Source organism: Oryx dammah, unplaced genomic scaffold (assembly GCF_014754425.2).
Source record: "Oryx dammah isolate SB20612 unplaced genomic scaffold, SCBI_Odam_1.1 HiC_scaffold_11232, whole genome shotgun sequence".
NCBI classification, from domain to species: Eukaryota; Metazoa; Chordata; class Mammalia; order Artiodactyla; family Bovidae; genus Oryx; species Oryx dammah.
Window position 1 is genome coordinate 777995 of NW_024080625.1, and position 21245 is coordinate 799239.

Consider the following 21245-nt stretch of genomic DNA (forward strand, 5'->3'; position numbering starts at 1 on the left):
TACCATTTATAACAGGTACAAATAAGTTAAGTATCTTGCCTAGGAACAAACAGTCCTCAAGCTTGGAGCGGGGATATAGCTTGACAGTGGACAGGAATTAAAAAACCTGTGCATGCGCAGAATGGTAGTGGAATTTTCCACACGGAAGGAGCAGTTTTAGTTCATCCGGTCATACAATGGGGTTAAGATAGTACCACTTTTTCGGGTTGTTCCGACTGAATAAGAGTCAGCGATGTGGTAAGCACTAAATTATTAATAAAATGAAATTATTAATTTATTTTATTCCTTTAAATTGGTTCAGCGTGGCGAATCATTAGTGTTTTCGAGGCTTTTAGCTACGCGTTGAAGCTTTTCAAATGGGTAATTTATACTGCTACCAACGAATTCAAGAGCTTCCGGTGGCTTTATGTTACGATATACGATAGGGCTACTCGCTTTGATTACTTTTTTCAGTTTTTGACACTCTTACCCATTTTCTCTGTCAAGTTCTCTATCTGCCTCATTTTGTACAGCCACCTCCGTCACAAGCGAAATTCTCCGAGAATCCGCCACGCGGCGCGAGGGCGGGAGCCTCATCCACCCACAGCCTTTGCCTCGCCCCCTCGCTCAGGGCGCGAAGGCTCAAAATAGTTCTCGCGAGAGGAGACATTTTTTTTTTTAACGAGAACTCCTAACCCCACCTTGCCTTTCCAGGGTCACATGACTGGCGCCTGTGTCTTAGAACCAAGGTTTTTCTGATCACCTACTGGCTGTTAACTCGGCTGCAGCCTGACCAGGGGTCCATTCCGGAAGTAGATCCTTTAACTAGCACTTCCTCCCCGGAAGCGTGTCACAACCTAGCCGTCCGGCCTTTGCGGAAGTTCGTCACGTCGCAGTTGCCCCCGCATAGCGGATGTGTGTCGCCGCTTAGGTGACGCCGAGAAGTGCTTGCAGCCGCCGCCGCTGCCTTCTGGTTGAAGCACTATGGAGGGAGAGAGGAAGAACAACAATAAACGGTGGTATTTTACTCGAGAACAACTGGAAAATAGCCCGTCTCGTCGTTTTGGCTTAGATCCAGATAAAGAACTTTCTAATCGCCAGCAGGCGGCCAATCTGCTTCAGGACATGGGCCAACGTCTTAACGTGTATCCTTGCGGCCTAGGCCTTCGGCCTTGGAGTCGGTCTCGCCCTGCTCTGCTTCCAGTCTTCAAGGTCTGCTAGACAGGAAGGGAAGAGGGTGGGCAAGGACTGGGTGTCTAGTTAGGAGAGCCTACGATGGGCAAAAGTTAAGTGTTCGCGAGAGGGAAGCGAGGCGGAGTTAATTTCCCGCTCGCTCACCCGTGCCACCAGCCTTGGTGGGAATGCGTTTCCTTCCCACTTTGTATTTTAAAGTAGTAGTAGTCCCATTTCGGTGTGTTGTGATCTCCTGTTCTGGTGACTTTGAGATTCTGATTTTCTGTTATGCCCAAAGTGTCTAGTGGAGGTTTCACTGTTGATGGCTGCCTTAAACTTACTGTGTAAAGAGAGTTTTGAGAAATTTCAGTACCTGAGGGTTATTAAAAGGGTGGCCTAGAATTAATACCCCAGCTTTGGCTTAAAATCCGTTCCTTCCACTTACTGGTTGCTTAAGACTGGTTTATAAAATGGGATGATACCTCTTGAATTTGATTTCTATGCCCAGCACAATATTTGGCACTTATATGTTCAAAAAGTAGTTACTGTTAAGAGTTTTACAGTATTTCAGAGGAAGGAACGATGTCAGTTTAGTTTTTAGGCAAGTAGACTTACAGATCTAATGTTCTGAAAAATCTTTTATAAAATACTGGGGTTTTAAGTTACTCAAAATGCTAATGTATATTCGTTTTTCTCATATTTAAAAGATTTATTGGGGTTTTTTTTTCCACTTTAAGTGTTTGGTCAGAAAACGTCATTTTGTAGCAGAGAAAACTGTAGAGTTTTGAAGTTCTTTCCACTTAGGAAGTAAAAAATTTGTTTTTGGGCGCAACTTCCATTTAAATGTGTTGCTGGCTGTATGTTTCTTTCTTAAGGTTGTCCTCACTTGAAAAAAGGTGTCTTTGGTGCCCATATTCAGTGTGTTTCCTAAGCAATCCAGTCCGTACTGAGTTAAATTTTTTAAAATTCTGTTTTAGTGCATCCTAGTATTTTCCTTGTGTGTGTATTACTGTGGTACTGTCTCATCTCTGTGTGCTCAGTCGTGTTCCACTCTTTGCGGCCCCATAGACTGTAGCCTGCCAGGCTCCTCTGCCCATAAAAATTTCCAGGCTAGAATACTGGCTGCTAAGTCGCTTCAGTCGTGTCTGACTCTGTGCGACCCCGTGGACTGCAGCCTACGAGGCTCCTCCGTCCATGGGATTTTCCAGGCAAGAGTACTGGAGTGGGTTGCCAATACTGGAGAGGGGTGCTATTTCCTACGGGGAGGGTGGAGGGGGAGAATCTTCCTGACCCAGGGGTTGTTCCTGTGTCTATTGCGTCTCCTGCAATAGTAAACAGGTGGTTTCTTTACCACTAGGGCCACCTGGGAAGCCCCCATCTGTGTATATCCCACATTGTTTTCTGAGGTCTTTTTAAGTAAGGCATTCAGAAATTTCCCTTTTCAAGAGAACCCTTGGACAGTGTTGGTGGTAGTGTATATTGGTGCAGTTGTTGTGGAAAACCAAATAGAGGTTCCTCAAAAAGCTAAAAATTGAATTACTATATGACCCAGCAATTCCATGCCTAGGTATATATCTGAAAAAACAAAGACACTCATTTGGAAAGATATGAGCACCCAATTGTTCATAGCCTGGAGAAGGAAATGGCAATCCACTCTAGTACTATTGCCTGGAGAATCCCATGGACAGAGGAGCCTGGTAGGCTACAGTCTATGGGGTCGCAAAGAGTCGGACACGACTGAGCGACTTCAGTCAGTTCAGTCAGTCAGTTGTTCATAGCAGCATTGCTTATAGTTGCCACGATATGGTAGCAAACTGAATGTTCATGGACGGATGAATGAGTAAAGAATAGGTGGTATATATAGACAATGGAATACTATTTAGCTATAAAAAAGTATGAAATAATGCCGTTTACAGCAATGTGGATGGACCTAGAGGTTATCATACTCAGTGAAACAGTCAGAAAGAAAAAGACAAATGTATATTATTTACATGTGGAACCTAAGGAATACAACTGGTGGAAACAAAAAGGTAGACTCAGATCTAGAGAACAAACTAATGCTTAGCAGTGTGGAGAGGTGAGGGGGCAATGTAAGGGTGGGAGTGGGAGGTACAAACTACTGGGTATGAGGTAAACTACAAGGATGTATTTTATATTTTACAACAAGAGGAATATAACCAATATTCTGTAGAAATTGGAAATGGAGCATAATCTTTAAAAATTGTGTTAAAAATTAAAATCGAAATTTTTCTTTTCAGTGAATATCAAATAATTCATTAAATACCAAAGTGTTTCTGGTCCCAGGGATCACCTTATGAGAAAGTTTGGTTGCCAGAGGGAAGTAGAACTGAAAAGTTAATTGCTGGAGCTTAGAAGATGAGGAGATTAGTGGAAAGATTCCTAGGAGGAAATCAATCCTGAATGCTCATTAAAAGGACTGGTGCTGAAGCTGAAACTCCAATACTTTGGCCACCTGATGTGAAGAACAGACTCATTTGAAAAGACCCTGATGCTGGGAAAGATTGAAGGCAGGAGGAGAAGGGGACGACAGAAGATGAGATGGGTGGATGGCATCATTGACTCAGTGGACATGAGTGTGAGCAAGCTCTGGGAGAAGGTAAAAGACAGGGAAGCCTGGTGACACAACTGAGCAGCAGCCTAGGGGGCAGATCAGGGAGGGCTTGAGAAGATGAGATAAGCAGAAGCATACCTAGAGGACAGATCAGGGAAGGGTGTTGTGAATCAGTGTGAAGAGAGATTCTGTGCTAATGGATCACCTTGGCAGGATTTTCAGTAGACAGGTGACAGGTTTAGGTCTTAGTTTTGTTTGTGGTCCTTCTTGGTCCACACATATTGAGACCTTGTTTATTCAGCAAGTTTATAGTGATACCTGTTTCATAGAAGGCATTGTGTTAAGTGTCAATAGTTTGATAAAAACAGATTTGCTTTTTAATTCTGAGAGGCAAGTATGATATCTTGGTTTAAAATTGAAGAATTATAATTATTGATTTCCAACATTGTGTTTCTGGTGTACAGCAAAGTGATTTAGTTACACGTATATATAAATGTCTTTTTCCATTATGGTTTTTTACAGGATATTGAATATAGTTCCCTATGCTGTTATCTGTTTGCTTATATGTATATATTATATATAGTTGTTTGTATACTAATGCCAGGCTCCTAATTTATTCTCTCCTGCCCTCTTCTGTGGTAACCATAGTTTGTTTTCTATGTCTGTGAGTCTGTTTCTGTTTCATAAATAAGTTCATTTGTGTCATTTTAGGTTCCACATAAAAGTGGTATCATGGTATTTTGTCTTTCTCTTTCTGACTTCACTAAGTATGATAATCTCTAGGTCCATCCATGTGGCTACAAAGGGCCTTGTTGCATTCTTTTTTATGGCTGAGTAATACTCCATTGCACATAGGCACCACATCTTTATCCATTCATCTGTCCATGGACCTTTAGGTTGTTTCCATGCCTTGGCTTTTGTAAATAGTGCTGCTGTGAACGTTAGAGTGCATGTATCGTTTTGAATTAGAAGAATTTTCTTTGAATATATGCTTAGGAGTGGGATTGCTTGATCATATGGCAACTCTGGTTTTAGTTTTTTGAGGACCCTCCATGCTGGTTTTCATAGTGGCAGCATCAGTTTACAGTCCCACCAATAGGGTAGAGAATTCCCTTTCTCCACACCGCCAAGAGGTAAGCATGATTTTCATTTAAGAGCATCTACTGTGCTTGGCTGCATGGTCCTTTTGGGGGCATATAGAGATTGTATTTTGGGGGATTGTACTGTCTGTTTTGGGACCTTAACTTGGACATTTTAGCTCACAATTGACGATCAACACTGCTATAGTGTACATGCATCGATTCTACATGATTCAGTCCTTTACACAGTTCCATCGAAATGTAAGTATAATTTTTCTATATGGTATAATTCTCTTGTGATTAATTTCAACTTCATATTTCTTTTGTGGTTGATCTTTGCTGCTGAACTGGGGTTTGAAGTTTAGAATTTAGTATTGATCACTTTCATTATGTATGACACTGCTATTCTGAATCCAGCCTTCTAGTTTTTCTGTTTAATGTCTAGCTACTTGTTTAGCTTTAGTGAATTCTTAGTGTAGGTGGATTCTCTAATAGATCATTGAACACTTAGAGTTAACATTTTTGGTTTGGGAGAGTAGTGTTAAAGGGGAAACTAACTTAAGTGTAACTTTTGAACTGGTTAATAATATGGGCACAGGAAAACAAGTGAATGTTAGTCATTTACATTTTCTAAAAATCTTTTTGAAAAGAGTCCAATCAGTGTCTGGTTGGAAGGGGAAGGTACATTATATGATGACTGGGTGATGACTTTTAAGAGGAGAAAAATAAAATAATAGTAATAAAGGGATTTTTTTTTTCTGGACAGAATTGTAAATAATGCTATTTTCAGTTTTGCTACCTGAAATGGTCCTATTTAACATTATTGTAAATGACTTGGAAGCAAGTGAATAGTGATATTCCAATTGCAGGTAAGAATATATTTGTTTAATAAAATCACAAGATAATAGGGCTGAACTTGATGACTACTTCATATGGATTTATGAGTCAAATATTTCACTTTTTTTAAAGAAAAGGTTATGTTTTGAGGTAAGGTGTTTCAGACTTACCCTTAGGATAATAGGGTTTGAATCTCTTTTTTATGCCATAGGAAAAGAAATTAAAAAGCAAGATATTAGTGGACTCATTATTGGGAATAATTGTACAGGAAACCCTTTAGATTTGTGGATTAAATATTCCCAATTTTTGCAGATTATTCAGTCATTTTGGCTGTCTCCTATCTTTAATCCCTCTACCTCCTGTGATTGCCAGGAACACATTCTTCTTAAGAGAGAGAAGCATTTATTGAGGCTGTCTGATAGCTCTAGAAGAGAAAGTAGTAGATAAAAAATGGTATTTGAAGAGGAAGTCTATTGCTGTCTTGCCCATTCTAAAAGTTTTCTACATTTCTTTTATTATGGTAAAGATTTGAAATCCAGGGTGAAATACATCTCACATCAATTTGTCCACTCTATGCATGTGTGTGTGTGTGTGTGTATGTGTGTATGTGTGTGTGTATGTATGTATGTATGCATGTATGTATGTATGGGCTTCCCTGATGGCTCAGTGCTAAGGAATCCACCTGTCAGTGCAGGAGATTCGGTTTCAGTCCCTGGGTTGGGAAGATCCCCTTGAGAAGGAAATGGCAACCCACTCCAGGATTCTTGCCTGGGAAATCTCATGGACAGAAGAGCCTGGCTGGCTACAGTCCACGGGATCAGGAAAGAGTCAGACACGACTCTGACTAAACAGCAACATGTGTGGGTGTGTTTCCCCTGCTTTACCTTTTAAATTACATCTTGTCTTATTTTCTATGTATTTATCTTAGCAAGGACAGAGACTTTTCTGTGTATCCTCTAAAGCACCTTCAGTAAACTTAATGAATGAATGGATGATCTGGTAATTATCCAATATAGAGATATTCTTTTGGATTTCAGTACCTTTTCGAGAATCCAGTGATTCTTTTAATTTGGGGTTATTGATCCTCTTTAGAGAACTGATTTTAGGAACATTCTGGAATTAATGGATGAAAAATATGACTCCTGTAGGATGTTAATTCTAAGGGTTTAGCTGTGTTGAGTCTGAATTCAACTTTAAGGGGATTTAGTACATTGTGGCATTGATACATAGTATGTCCTGTGAAGTGCTCATACATGTTTCTTGTTAATTTTTTATTACAAAGGTAATAAATGCTTGTGGTAAAAATTAATACAAGCATGTACAATGTAGAAAGTAAAAGCTCATCTGTAATCCCATCCTCCAAAAGTAACTTTTGATAAACATTTTGACAGTAGCGTCTCAGACATTTTTTTGTGCCTGTAGTACCAGCATTTACGTATTTCTATAAAAATCACTTGTTACTATATGACTCTTATGCAGTTGCCTTTTATCACTTAACAGTATTTATGTATTGGGCATTTTCTTGTTATTTTAAATGGGCACATAGTATTTGAGTAGTTCCTATAATTTATTTTACCAGCTTTTGATTGGTGGATGTTTGGGTTGTTATAGTTTATTGTATTAAAAATAATTTATATAAAGTAGTCTGGTACACATGACTGTTTTATAAGTTCCTATAGATGGAATTGTGTCCAAGAGTATGCATTTAAAAGATTTTTATGTGTCTGTTTGCTTTACTGAAAGATTATATCAGTATACATTGTTTCCAGCACTGTGGAAGACTGTTCTTTTCTCTCCATCCTTGCTAATAACAAATACTCATTATTTTAGGAAATAATATTTGTCAAGTTCTAGGGATAGAGTGGTGAGCAAGATAGTGGGAGTCCTATTTTCTGAATTTACATTTCTTCAGTTAGTGAAATTGAACTTCTTTTGCCTGTTGGTCATTGCTCTTGTGAAATTGAAGAATTGACTTAAAAATTCTCTGTTGATTCTTTTTGCCCCTATTTTATTTTGGTTTTCTCATCTATCAAAGCTGTGTGCCATGTGCCATGAATACTTTTCTTGTTTTGTTGTAACTCTTTTATAGTGTTTCGGAGCCTAAAGCTCTTGCGTTTAAAAAAATTTTTTTTTAAATCTTTATAGAGGTATAACATAAAGCATGGGCTTCGCTGGTGGCTCAGTAGTATCCACCTGCCAGTGCAGGAGATGTGGGTTCAATCCCTGATTGGGAAGATCCCCTGGAGAAGGAAATGGCAACCCACTCCAGTACTCTTGCCTGGAAAATCTCATGGACAGAGGAGCTTGGCAGGCTACAGTCCATGGGGTCATAGAAGAGTCAGACAGGACTTAGTGACTAAACCAACAATAGCAGCAACATAAAGCACTCAAGTCTGAGGTGCAGCACAATTCTTTTTTGCATTTTATTTATACATAACCTCCACTCAGAACAAGATATAGTGTATTTCCAATACCTTTGGAGAGAACTTACTTATGATTGCATAAATTGTATTCCTTTAGTGGACATGATAAAATGACTGGTTTATTTTTACTTAAATCCTGGCATTGCATTCATTTTTTGAGACGAAATTAAGCCTCACTATAGTCCATGGGGTTGCAAAGAGTTGGACACAACTGAGCAACTGAACTGAATTGAATTTCTATATATACTATCTTAAATGTTTTCAAGTGGGGGAATGTAAAAGTAAAGGTGAGCAACTTGATATGTGTGTATTTATGTTGCATTTTCTAATATTTGTTACACAGGTGTTGTAATAGCTGACAAATATGGGTGTATATTACTCTCATTAACTGACTCTTAAAAGGTCAAGTTTAGTATTTCAAATCCTGATGCTGTGAAAGTGCTGCACTCAATATGTCAGCAAATTTGGAACACTCAGCAGTGGCCACAGGACTGGAAAAGGTCAGTTTTCATTCCAATCCCAAAGAAAGGCAATGCCAAAGAATGCTCAAACTCCTGCACAATTGCAATCATCTCACATGCTAGTAAAGTAATGCTTAAACTTCTCCAAGCCAGGCTTCAGCAATATGTGAATCATGAACTTCCAGATGTTCAAGCTGGTTTTAGAAAAGGCAGAGGAACCAGAGATCAAATTGCCAACATCCGCTGGATCATGGAAAAAGCAAGAGAGTTCCAGAAAAACATCTCTTTCTGCTTTATTGACTATGCCAAAGCCTTTGACTGTGTGGATCACAATAAACTGTGGAAAATTCTGAAAGAGATGGAATACCAGACCACCTGACCTGCTTCTTGAGAAACCTATATTCAGATCAGGAAGCGGCACTTAGAACTGGACATGGAACAACAGACTGGTTCCAAATAAGAAAAGGAGTACGTCAAGGCTGTATATTGTCACCCTGCTTATTTAACTTATATGTGGAGTACATCATGAGAAACGCTGGGCTGGAGGAAGCACAAGCTGGAATCAAGATTGCCAGGAGAAATATCAATAACCTCAGATATGCAGATGACACCACCCTTATGGCAGAAGGTGAAGAAGAACTAAAGAGCCTCTTGATGAAAGTGAAAGAGGAGAGTGAAAAAGTTGGCTTAAAGCTCAACATTCAGAAAACTAAGATCATGGCATCCAGTCCCATCACTTCATGGCAAATAGATGGAGAAACAGTAGTTGACTTTTATTTTTTAGGACATCTGGTCCCATCATTTCATGGCAAAGAGATGGGGAAACAGTGGAAACAGTGGCTGACTTTATATTTTGGGGCTCCAAAATCACTGCAGATGGTGATTGCAGCCATGAAATTAAAAGATGCTTACTCCTTGGAAGGAAAGTTATGACCAATCTAGACAGCATATTAAAAAGCAGAGACATTACTTTGTCAACAAAGGTCTATCAAGTCAAGGCTATGCTTTTTCCAGTAGTCACGTATGGGTGTGAGAGTTGGACTATAAAGAAAGCTGAGCACCTTGATGCTTTTGAACTGTGGTGTTGGAGAAGACTCGAGAGTCCCTTGGACTGCAAGGAGATCTAATCAGTCCATCGTAAAGGAAATCAGTCCTGGGTATTCATTGGAAGGACTGATATTGAAGCTGAAACTCCAATATTTTGGCCACTTGATGCCCTGATGTTGGGAACGATTGAAGGCAGGAGGAGAGGGGGACAACGGGATGAGATGGTTGTATGGCATCACCGACTCAATGGACATGAGTTTGGGTAAACTCCGGGAATTGGTGATGGACAGGGAGGCCTGGCATGCTGTGGTTCATGGGGTTGCAAGGAGTCGGATAGGACTGAGTGACTGAACTGAACTGAGTGGTTAAGAGGATGATCTCTTGAGTCAGACACATCTCAGTTTGTATCCTAGCTGCACTGCCTACAGCTCTTTGGCCTTGGGCAAGTTACCTTGGGCCTCAGTTTTCTCATCTCTTTGGAGTAAAAAATGGTGCCTACCTCATAGGATATAGGTGAATTAATTTGCAGAATGCCTGCACATAGCAAGTATTAGCTGGCATTATTATTGTTTATAATATGGAAAAAATCTTACACTCTTACTTGGCATAAGAATTCCTTTTGAAACTACCTTTGATAGGAAAATACTTCGATAAACTAGCTTGGTGTATGATTGTGTGAGGAGCAATGAGTATATGGTTGATTGCACAAAAATTAGATTGAAATTTATCTATCTGTTGCAGTCTTTCACTGAACTGAGATAGTGCCTTGTTAGACATTGTTTTTATTATATATATACGTATATATATATGTTAGATTCTTTCAAGTGTATTTTTAGATCCTTGAAGGCAAAGTTGTCGGCTTAATATCTTAGTATTGCCTTTGAGTTATCTTTTTCCTTTTCCCCTTTGTCCAATCAGTTATAAAGTCCTATTAATTTCTGTAATGGTACTATTCTGTTTTTCTCACCCTATAAATATATTTTTTTATCATAAAATTAAAGAGGACAAATTGAAGGAGGTAATTATTTCTCTGTAACTATGGTCTTCAGAGATAATCCTATTAACCTTTTGGTGTATATTTCCACTAGAATTTTTTTCTCTTCATGCAATTACATATGTGTGTGTGTGTATATATATATATTTACTGAAAACCTATTCATTTTTCCAAGGTGAAAACTGTATCTCTTTTTTACTTTATTTCTACTGCTAGTGCCTATTCTAAACTTTGTTTCCTCGTGCTTGTATTAGTAAAATTTTCTCTAAGAAAAAGTAACAATGTATCTATCCTTTCTTCCTTTTAGTTCCATCTACCACTGGATTAATCTTTCTAATTATTTCTTAAACTCTACATTTTTTCCCCCAAAATGTTTAATGTCAGTCTCTTCTTAAAAATTTTTTGTGACCTATATCCTTTTATTTATATCCTTTACTCAGTGTACTGTTCAAAATGTGCTTGATGCCCTGATTTCTCATGTCTTTGTTCACACCCATTTTCCTCTGGATTTTTTTTGTTTTGAGGTCTAGTAGAATATTTGTAGCAAGCTCCATATACAACTGCAGCAGATATAAAGGAAGAGGAATATTATTCTGTATTGAATTTGTGGAGAAAAATCTTTTCACAAAGTAATACAAATAAATATTAGAATTCTTATCAGTTATACTCAGTAAATAAATATTTCACTTCTATAAAATTTTTTATTGTTTTCTTTAACTTCTGGTGAATTCTGTCTAGTTCATGCAATTGCCGTGTTTGATTCACTGACATTCTTGTTAAGATTCTAGAGAAGTTCTGCTTCCTGAGATTTCCCAAATCACCAGGGTATGTTTATGTCCTATTCTGATTTCTTTTCTAGCTTCTGAGTTTTCTGTCTTCTTGTGTATTGGCTTGACTTTTTTTTTGGCCTCACAGCATGGCTTGTGGGATCTTAGTTCCCCAAACAAGGATTGAACCTGGGGTCCCAGCAGTGAGAGCACTAATTAAAGTTTTGTGCTCTTCTCCATATGTAAGTATAATGGGATAATTTGCATACGATAGAATTCCTTCTTTTGATGTACAGTTCACTGGTTCTTGATATATTCAGAGGTCAGCAACCATCACCATGATCTAATTTCTGAACATTTACATCACCCCAGAAAGAAACCCCTCATACTTCAGCAGTCACTTCCATTTTTCTTTTCCCAGTCCCTGGCAGCCAGTAGTCTACTTTTGTCTCTAAGAACTTGCTGATTCTGGACATTTCAATTTACTCCTTGTTTTGCCGAGAGTTTTACTTTATCGCTTTAGGTTTGAAGAATTCGTTAACAAAAGAAACCACTCATTACCACAAATAAACAAATTCACTTTTTTTATAGAAGGTTATTTGACTTAATTTAAATATACAATCATTAAAAAAAATAAAAAACAGTAGAGACAAGTAACAGAATTGGGCCAACAGCCTATGTCCAGACTTGAACAGCACTGGCCAGTCCCTTGTTAACAGCAATCTGGATTCCCAGTTGGAATGATCCTGGGTGGTACGTCCACCCCACAGGTAAGACTTCAAATTGCAGTTTTGCGGGCTCGTGTTTGTAATCTCAGGCCTCAAGCCGATAGCATCAGTTTGTGTGCAAAAAATCAGCTTTTGTGAGAATGTAACATTGTAAATATCATCTCTGCATAGTTTTTGGTGACTGATAATAAAAATAATTTTAAAAGATAACTTCAAAAAGATTCAGCTCTAGTTTTACTTTAATTTTACAATGCTGTTTGTTTTATCTTCCTGAGTCTTAAGAATTTTTAGATGGGGAAGAGAGGCTGGCCAGGCCCTCAGGGGCTTAGGGATTTCAAGTCCTACTGCCTTTCTTCTCTAATGTGCCGATTGACCTGATGGTAACAGTTGATGTGCTTGTAGGCAGGCATGTAGTCCAGGCAGTGTCTGGGCAAGGTCAGAAGTGGGTCAGAGGCCTGCTCCCCTATTTCTGAAGCCTGAACAAGACTCATCCTTACCAGTTGACCTCAGAATTATTTAGACTGAAGAGCCATAGGAATAAGGCAGAGTAACATGAACAGTCTCTTTAATTCTGTAAGTCAAATAACAGTTCCAGATAGTCAACAGAAATAAAGTGATCAAAGAAATATGTAATGGGTTAAGCAGTACAGAAAAGAATCTTTGAGCAGTAGGGGATTTAGTAAAGAAAAAGACCCACCATGAATGAGAAGTACGTTTTTGTGCATCAACTCCTACATCCATTGTTATTGACAGTTACAGTAGTAACAACAAAATGTTCTATTAAGGTATGATTATGTTTATCTATGAAATTTTGTAACTCTGATTCCTTGCAAAATCTTTCATAAAGGCTTTAAAGGGGACCTAATACTGGGAATAGAGTAAGGAATAGGATTTGAGTCCACAATACATACTTAAGTTCTCATGGAGGAAAAGTAATAGGTGGTCCCCTTCCAATATAAATGATCAATATGTGTTAGTCATCTGGAAAAAGGGGTTCCTAACTGATACATAGAAGTTAGTTTCTAAATAACTGGTTACAATACATACAAGTTGAGGGGCTATTTAAAAAAACATAGGATTTAGGGAAGATAGTCCATTCACAATATTTGATGAAGTTCTGTGATAAGTAGGGTTCCCAAATGTGAGATGTTGGTCCACTTAGCAGTCTATTGGTAGGCTTATCACTATGATAAGTAGTGGTGTGATTATTAAAGTCCAAACAATTCCCAGTAAAATGCCACAACTAATACTCTCCCCCAGATAAAATGAGTAACACATGAAATTGATGTAATATAGCAGACAGATAAATTTTGTCCATAGAAAGTCAAAGTTAAGAAAGAACAGGCCTTGTTTGCAAGGCAGGTAAAGTTATCCTGAGTTTGGGTCTGGCTCCTATTTCTCCATCTGAAGATTCCCCAACATTTTTCATCATGTTCTTTTCTTAACAGTAGCAGATAATCAGGAGTTGAGGTATGAATAACAATCCACATTACAGTAAGTCTCCAAGAGTCTTTTCTTGAGAATAACAGTATGTTAATGGCACATTTCCATTTTTCCTGTCTGGAGATTATATGATGATATCCTTCCCCTGTGCAGTCATATCAGCCGCAGGTATGGGAGGATGGTTAGGCTGCCTCACCCAGACTTTAGCTTCAATAGTATGTATTTCATTTGTGGATCTAAACCTTCTATCACCTCTGACCGTTAGTAAGGTGGGAGGTTCTCCGTTTTGTACTTTGTCAGTTACAAATGGAAGAATCAGCAATTGACAACTTGATTATGTTTATTAATAAGTAGATCATCCTTTTCCTCATTTAGTCAAATTACTCAAATTTCTCCTTGGTAGTCTAGGTGTGTAACTCTCCATGGACACAAATCCATGTTAATGCTAAACTGAAGCATTCTTGGATTAATTCAAAGTGTCTGGGAGACATTTTAATTGCAACACCGTTTGAAATAGCACATATCACTCCTTTAGAAAGTGTCTGTTCACATGTAGGTGACAAATCCAGTCTTGAGGCCTCAGGATTAGCTCAGAAAGAAACTGGTGCTCCTGGGCTGACTTTCTAATTCTAGCTGTCTCAGGATGGAACTCTGTTTTATGAATCTGTACATTTAGAATAGTCATCCTCATCAAAGGAGTTTCTAATTCTTCTATAGGTCTATTATTTAAAATATTGAGGGCAGTGTTTAAATTAGTCCTTCAGTTTTTATAAGAACTCTCTCCAAGTTTAATTAATTGCTATTTAAGCAGATCATTCATTCTTTCAGTCAAGCCAGCATCTTGAGGATAATAAAATATGAAAAATCCGTTGTACATTATGTTCCTGGACACACTTGTATTAACTTACTTTAAAATGTGATCCATTGTCATTCTGAATTTGAAATGGAACACCATAATATAGATTAATTATCTCCAGTGTTTTAATAGTATTACTCTGATTGGCTTTCCCCAAGGGAATGGCCACTAAATATCCAGAATAGGTGTTCACAGCAGTACACACACATTGGCATCCTTCTTCCCAAATTAATGGACCAATATAATCAGTTTGCTGTATTTGCCCAGGCAGCTTGCCATGTGCCACTTGTCCTTTACTGGTTGTGGCAAGCTTCTATGCTTAATTGTTGACAAATTGGACATCGTAAAATAACACATTTAATGAGATCTATAGTTAAAGAAATACCTCAATCCTGAGCCCACCTGTATGTTGTTTCTCTCAAATGGCCCCATTTTTGGTGTCTGCTAAAGTCGAACATTTAAGTTGCTGGAGTCTGGATCAAGTTCTGCTGCTTGAATTCAGGTTTGTTCATTTCTAATAGAGTTATACCATTATTTCCTAGAATTTAGAACACTGTGAGCATCTACATGAGAGACTGAAACAGTAGTAGTTTGAACAGTTGCCCATATGTCAGACCATAATTCCTTTCCCCATAGCTCTTTGGAGTGAATTTGCCAGTTATTTATGCTTAGGGGAAGCCAACTGGCCAATCTTGGTCGTTGGCTACTGACCAAGAATCTGTATAAATATGACATTCTGTTAAATTTTCTTGTTTTAGAGCCTGACATACTGTGTATAATTGAGCAAATTGACTATTCTTAGTATGACTTTTTCCGGCCTCTGGAAATTTCCTGTTCTCGAAACCCAAAGGCTCTATTTTGTTTTTTTCCATAAGCTCCAATTGGCATATAGTTCATTGATTGATACAGGTTATTTTATGTCACAGGGTATCTGCTCTCCATCCAAAGATAGATTACTGAGATAAGCTTTAGAAAAATTAAGTTAAATGTCTTAGCAATAAAATATAACAGCAAGGAGCTATCTGGGGAATAAGTCTCGGTCAACATAGATCTCAGTTAACAAAACTAGAATTTACTATTAAGTGAAACAATTTTTTGTGAAGGCATTAACCTTCTAGCCAGGGTTAATGGTTAGTCCCATCAAACAAGAAATGAGGTTTATCAGGGAGCCGGGAAAAGTCAAGCAGCCATCTTGGATTTCCCAGTCCCCTGACTGACTGATTTATAGCCTTTGTTTACCTGTTTTAAATTCCTTGATTTAGAAGCAGACAGTTGCCATGTTCTAAGAACATCAGGATAGCAAAAGTCTGACAATGAAAGATTAATTTTTTTAGAAGCAAAATGAGCTTATCTGGGTGTGCCACATTCTTCATAGATCATTGTGAAATATTTATTTACTTTACCAAAGTTGCAAAAGATTTTAAAAACAAATATAAATCACTTAAAGGCAATGAAATTCTCATAGTCTTGTTATCAAAAGCCACATCCCAGAAAGCTGTTCTCTTAACAGAGAAAACCAAGTTCCAGTCTGATACCAGCTTACTGTTAATAACAAAATTTGTTTATCTATTAATAGTTAATTTTAATTTAATCTTCAAGATTTCTGTAAATTTTGAAGAGGTGATATTTTTACAAAGTTGTTATTCAGTTGTTAAGTCATGTCTGACTCTTTGCCACCCCATGGACTGCAGCATGCCAGACTTTACTGTCCTTCACTATCTCCTTGAGTTTGCTCAAACTCACGTCCATTGATGCCATCCAACCACCTCATCCTCTGTCTCACTCTTCTCCTCTTGCCGTCAGTCTTTCCTAGCATCAGGGTCTTTTATAGTGAGTTGGCTCTTTGCATCAAGTGGCCAAGGTATTGGAGTTTCAGCTTCAGCATCAGTCCTTCCAGTGGAATATTGAGGGTTGATTTCCTTTAGGATTGACTGGTTTGATTTTGTTGTCCAAAGGACTCTGAAGAGTTTTCTCCAGCACTAGTTCGAAAGCATCAATTGTTTGGTGCTCAGCCTTCTCTGTGGTCCAGCTCTCACATCCATACATAAGCACTGGAAAAACCATGGTGTATGTGTTAGTCACTCGATTGTGTCCAGCTCTGCAACCCCATGGACTGTAGCCCACCAGGTTCCTCTGTCCATGGCATTCTCCAGGCAAGAATACTGGAGTGCGTTGCCATTCCCTTTTCCAGGGGATCTTCCCAACCCAGGGATCGAACCCAGGTCTCCTGCATTGCGGGCAGATTCTTTACCATTAGCACCACCAGACCTACTATGGAAGAACCATAGCTTTGACCGTACAGACCTTTGTTGGCAAAATGATGTCTCTGCTTTTTAATACACTGTCTAGGTTTATCATAGCTATTCTTCCAAGGAGAAAGCGTCTTTTGTTTTTACAAAGGCATCAGAATAAAGCCATAACTAAAATGACAAAAGACTTTATTTAATACTTTTGTTTATTTATTTTTTGGCTGTGCTAGGTCTTCATTGCTGTGTGGGCTTTATCTAGTTTTGGCGAGTGGGGGCTACTCTGTAGTTGTGGTGCACAGGCTTCTCATTGTGGCTTCTCTTGTGAAGCAAGGGCTCTAGAGCCTGCTGGCTTCAGTAGTTGCAGTGCTAGCGCTCAGTAGTTGCCATTCCGACTCTAGAGCACAGGCTCAATAGCTGTGGTGCACAGGCTTAGTTGCTGTGTGGCATGTGGGATCTTCCAGACCAGAGATGGAATTCAAGTCTCCTGCTTTGGTAGGTGGATTCTTTACCACTCAGTCACCAGCAAAGCCCTGTTATGTTAGGGAGACTTTCCTAAAGCATAATTATTTTTTAAAAAGCTCTTACCTCATTTACATTTTCTTTCCTTAAAAATTTCTTCACATTGAGTTACTTTCCTTGCTGACAAATTTGTAAAGGAAACAGCAAGATTTTATTTAGCTTATATTAAGCCTAGGCACAGTGAACGTATTCTACTGATTATTATATGATGACTCTAAGACATATTAGACATCTATAAGACATATTAAGACATCTATACTGATTAACTCAACAGACTTAAACCATCTTCAATAGCAGATATCGGCTTCGTACTAAATATTTCCCAGATCATGTGGTCCTAAAATTTATCTTGGCCAGTTTTCTAGATATTTAGCTTTAATTTGTAAGCACACACTTTTAAGTCAGTTAAATAGAGCTCATTTACAAGTTAACCTTAGCAGTGTTATCCAAGGACAAAGACACATACTGAGACAGACACATATATCCAGACAGGCAGTGGTTTTAGTTTCTGTTTGAGATTTAAAATGTCTCTTGGTCTCTCTCCTTTCCCCCCTGTCATTTCCTGAGAATGAACTTCTTTTTGTTAACCTTGCGGTGCTCCTTTTGATATCTAACTTGTGCAGCCTTTACAGCAGCTTTTTCAGCTACCAGCTGGGAAATGGATACTTGGTCAGCTAAAGTGTAGTTTTGACATGGTAACGTGGACAATCAACCTTGCAGGTCACATAATTCTTTTTCCAGTTTTGACTTCTTTTCAACCAGTTTTAATTTGGCTTCTTGAACCTTATGGTAGGCAGAGAGGATCCAGCCTCTCTGATCCATCATGGTACATTCTTGTTCTTTCTCACTTGGCAAGAGCCGCAAACATTCAAATAACTTTTAAAGGTTCAGCCCTCTTTAATTTGGGGTTCCAATTCTCACACAATCCAGTGGATATGTCCCATTCAGTAGCCAACAAGAAGTAAGGCATCTTCCCATCTTCCCATCTGGAAATAAAGACTTCATTAACCTTAATGTCTTTCTTCTTAAGAGTGGCATTTTGCTTCACGAATCCTGCTTACAGCGCCAATTTATGTTTTGCCAAAAGTTTTACTTTCGTTTTAGGTTCGAAGGATTCATTAACAAAAGAAACCACTCGTTACACACAAATAAACAATTTCATTTTTTTATAGAAGAGTATTTGACTTAATTTCAATATACAGTCATTAAAAGAAAAGAAATAGAAGTGTAACAATGTATACATCACCAAATTGGGCTGACAACCTACATCCAGACTTGAACAGCCGTGAGAAGTTAACAGCAATCTGGAGGCCCAGTTGGAAAAGATCAGGGTGGTACATCTACCCCACGGGTGAGACTTCAGATTGCAGTTTTGGGGGCTCCTGCTTATTATAGTCTGATGCTGCAAACTGATATCTTCATCAGTTGGCTAGCAAAAAAGCAGCTCTGGTTTTACTTTAACTTTACAATGCTGTTTATTTCATCTTGTTAGTCATAAGACTTCTTAGACCCTGGAGGTGGGACTGGGCTGGCCAGGCCCTTAGGGGCTTCAAGATTTCAAGTCACATTCCCTTTCTTCTCTAAAGTGCCTCTTGACTTGCTGGTAATGGTTGGTGTCCTTGCCAGGCAGACATGTAGTCCAGGCAGAGTCCGGGCAAGGTCAGAAGTCGGTTAGAGGCCTGCTGCCCTACTTCTGAAGTCTGAACAAGACTGGTGGTGGTGGTTTAGCCGCTAAGTCGTGTCTGACTGAGCCCACCAGGCTCCTCTGTCCATGGGATTTCCCAGGCATGAATACTGGAGTGGGTTGCCATTTCCTTCTCTAGAACAAGAGAACAAGGTTACCTCTATTTTAATTTCCCTAACAATCCTTAAAAAAAAAAGTATATAGAGTGCTTTGATAAAACTTAATCTCATTTTAAATAGAAAGCTGTCTACTTACATCTATAGTGGCTACTTGAAAGTAGCTTTTAATGAGAGTTCATTGAAGGATTGATTTAGGAAGTGGGCTTGGGTTAATGGATAGGAGAGGAGAAGATATTTTAAATAGAAGGGAAAGCATAACAGGTGATGAAAATTGAGGTAAGCAAAGAAGTTGGTTTAAAACTTAGTTCTTTTTTAGAACTACCTTGCTCTAGAAATAAATAATAAAAATGATTTATTTTCTCTTCATCCAGTCTGTGGCTCCAGCAGCCTTATTTTTAGCAGCCAAAGTAGAGGAGCAGCCAAAAAAATTGGAGCACGTCATCAAGGTAGCACACACTTGTCTCCATCCACAGGAATCACTTCCTGATACCAGGAGTGAGGTAGGGGGTTGATTAATTACATACATCTGTTTTTCTTAATTTATTATGATCATAACTTAATTTTGCAACTTTGATTTACTGAAATCTCAATGGGGATTGTTAAAGGAACTTTTAGTGTTTGTTTTTTCCTTAAAACATAGAAATTTTATGGTAAAAGTTGTATTTTTTCTGGTAAAATTGGAAAATGCATAAAAAGAAGAAAATATATTAACTAGGTATAATTTGTACCACAGATATATAAATGAACCAGTATTTCCAGCTTCTTTTTTATAAGTAGCTATACATGTATGTATTTTATACCTACTTTTTTCACTTACTGTATGTCAAATATTTCCCCATCAGTTCTCTACTTTCTTTAAACACTGATATAGAATTTCATCCTGTACATACATATATTTTAACCATTATCTCTTAAGGTAATTTCCAGCTTTTTACTGGAAATATCTCTATGGAGAACATTATTTTTGTTAATGAATTTTTAAAAAATGGATCCTGTCATTTATATGTTTAACTTAAGAAATTCAAGTATGCTCATTAGAAAAGAACTCAAACACTAAAGAAGCATTTAAAGTAAAAGTCGAAGCTCATCTCCCCTTCTTCTCCTAGGAGAATACTGTTGATTATAATTCAGATATATATTCTTCTATCCCTTTATCCTTTGTGTCTACATATAGCTTCCCCTGCCTCCTCCCTTCCATCTTTCCTTGACCTTATGAAGAAGGGAAACTCTCCTGGCTTTAGAATTCAGTGATTGGGGAGCAATGAGTTTGAAGAAAAATTATAGATTTCTGTACCAGGTTATTTGTCTGTTACAGTGGATGCATGTAAGAGATAAGTGAAATTGTGGAACCACAGCTCCTAGTTATATGAGTCAAGTGTTTAAAATAGCAATGTCTTGACGTTTTCTCTCTGGGCTGCACCAGAGTAGTTTTGTTGAAAAGTTGTTGGTCTGAACTTTTATTTATGTTTAAGACTACTAACTGCCATTGGTCCGTAGAATTGACCAAATAACAAAATTTTAATGAAATAAAAAGTAAAATCCCAACTTTTTTTTCTTTAACGTATATTTACATGACTTCTCACCTGAGTCTGTCTTATGAGGTGACTCAGAGAAGATGCTTTCTTCATTATGTGGAAAGGAGAGCTACCATACATAGGTTAAGTCCTTATTGGACTCACTCAAGATCATAAAGTTCAGTGGAAAGTTAGCAGCAACATAAGTCTCTTAGCTCTTGGCTCAAGCTTCATTCTCCTAGAGCTCTATACTAGTGCTGTCCAATAAAAATATAAGGGAAGTCACATATGTAATTAAAATTATTAAGCTTTTCATTAAGCTTTTATTTTAAAATTTTATTTAAATTTAAAATTAATTTAACATATTTTATATAGCATTTTGTTAAACCCCCAAATATAGTCATTTCAGCATATAGTCAGTTTTAAAACATTATTAATGAAGTGTTTTTTAACATTATTATTTTTTAACTAAGTCTTTAAAATTCATTGTATATTATACATTCATAGCACATTTCAGGTGCTTGATGGCCATGTATGGATAGTGGCTATAGTAATGGCTGTACAAATTTGAAGGATTTGTGTTTGTTCCATTTTCTTGTGAACTCCTCTGTGAATTTAAAAAATCTAGCATTACTCTAAAAGGAAAGTAACAGGAATCAAATGTTTGAGATTGCATGCAGTACTGTGGGAAGGCTGTGCAGTGTGTTTTGATGATGTTAAAAAAAGGTATGTTAATATTTTAATTTAAAAAAAGTTTTTAATCTGTATCATATGAACATTATAACCTAAAATGTCAGTCTG

The 21245-nt window shown here is 37.9% G+C and overlaps 1 protein-coding gene across 1 annotated transcript in view; it reads left to right on the forward strand.

Annotated features, from left to right (window-relative positions):
• The first annotated feature begins 876 nt into the window (after nt 1-876).
• LOC120861294 (cyclin-T1) overlaps nt 877-21245 on the forward strand; it is a 40870-nt gene continuing 20501 nt past the window's right edge. Inside the window, exons 1-3 of the mRNA XM_040236927.1 lie at nt 877-1124; nt 4983-5064; nt 19302-19430. Coding sequence (XP_040092861.1) covers nt 964-1124; nt 4983-5064; nt 19302-19430 — 372 coding nt within the window. The 5' untranslated portion in view covers nt 877-963. The remainder of the gene's footprint in view (nt 1125-4982; nt 5065-19301; nt 19431-21245) is intronic.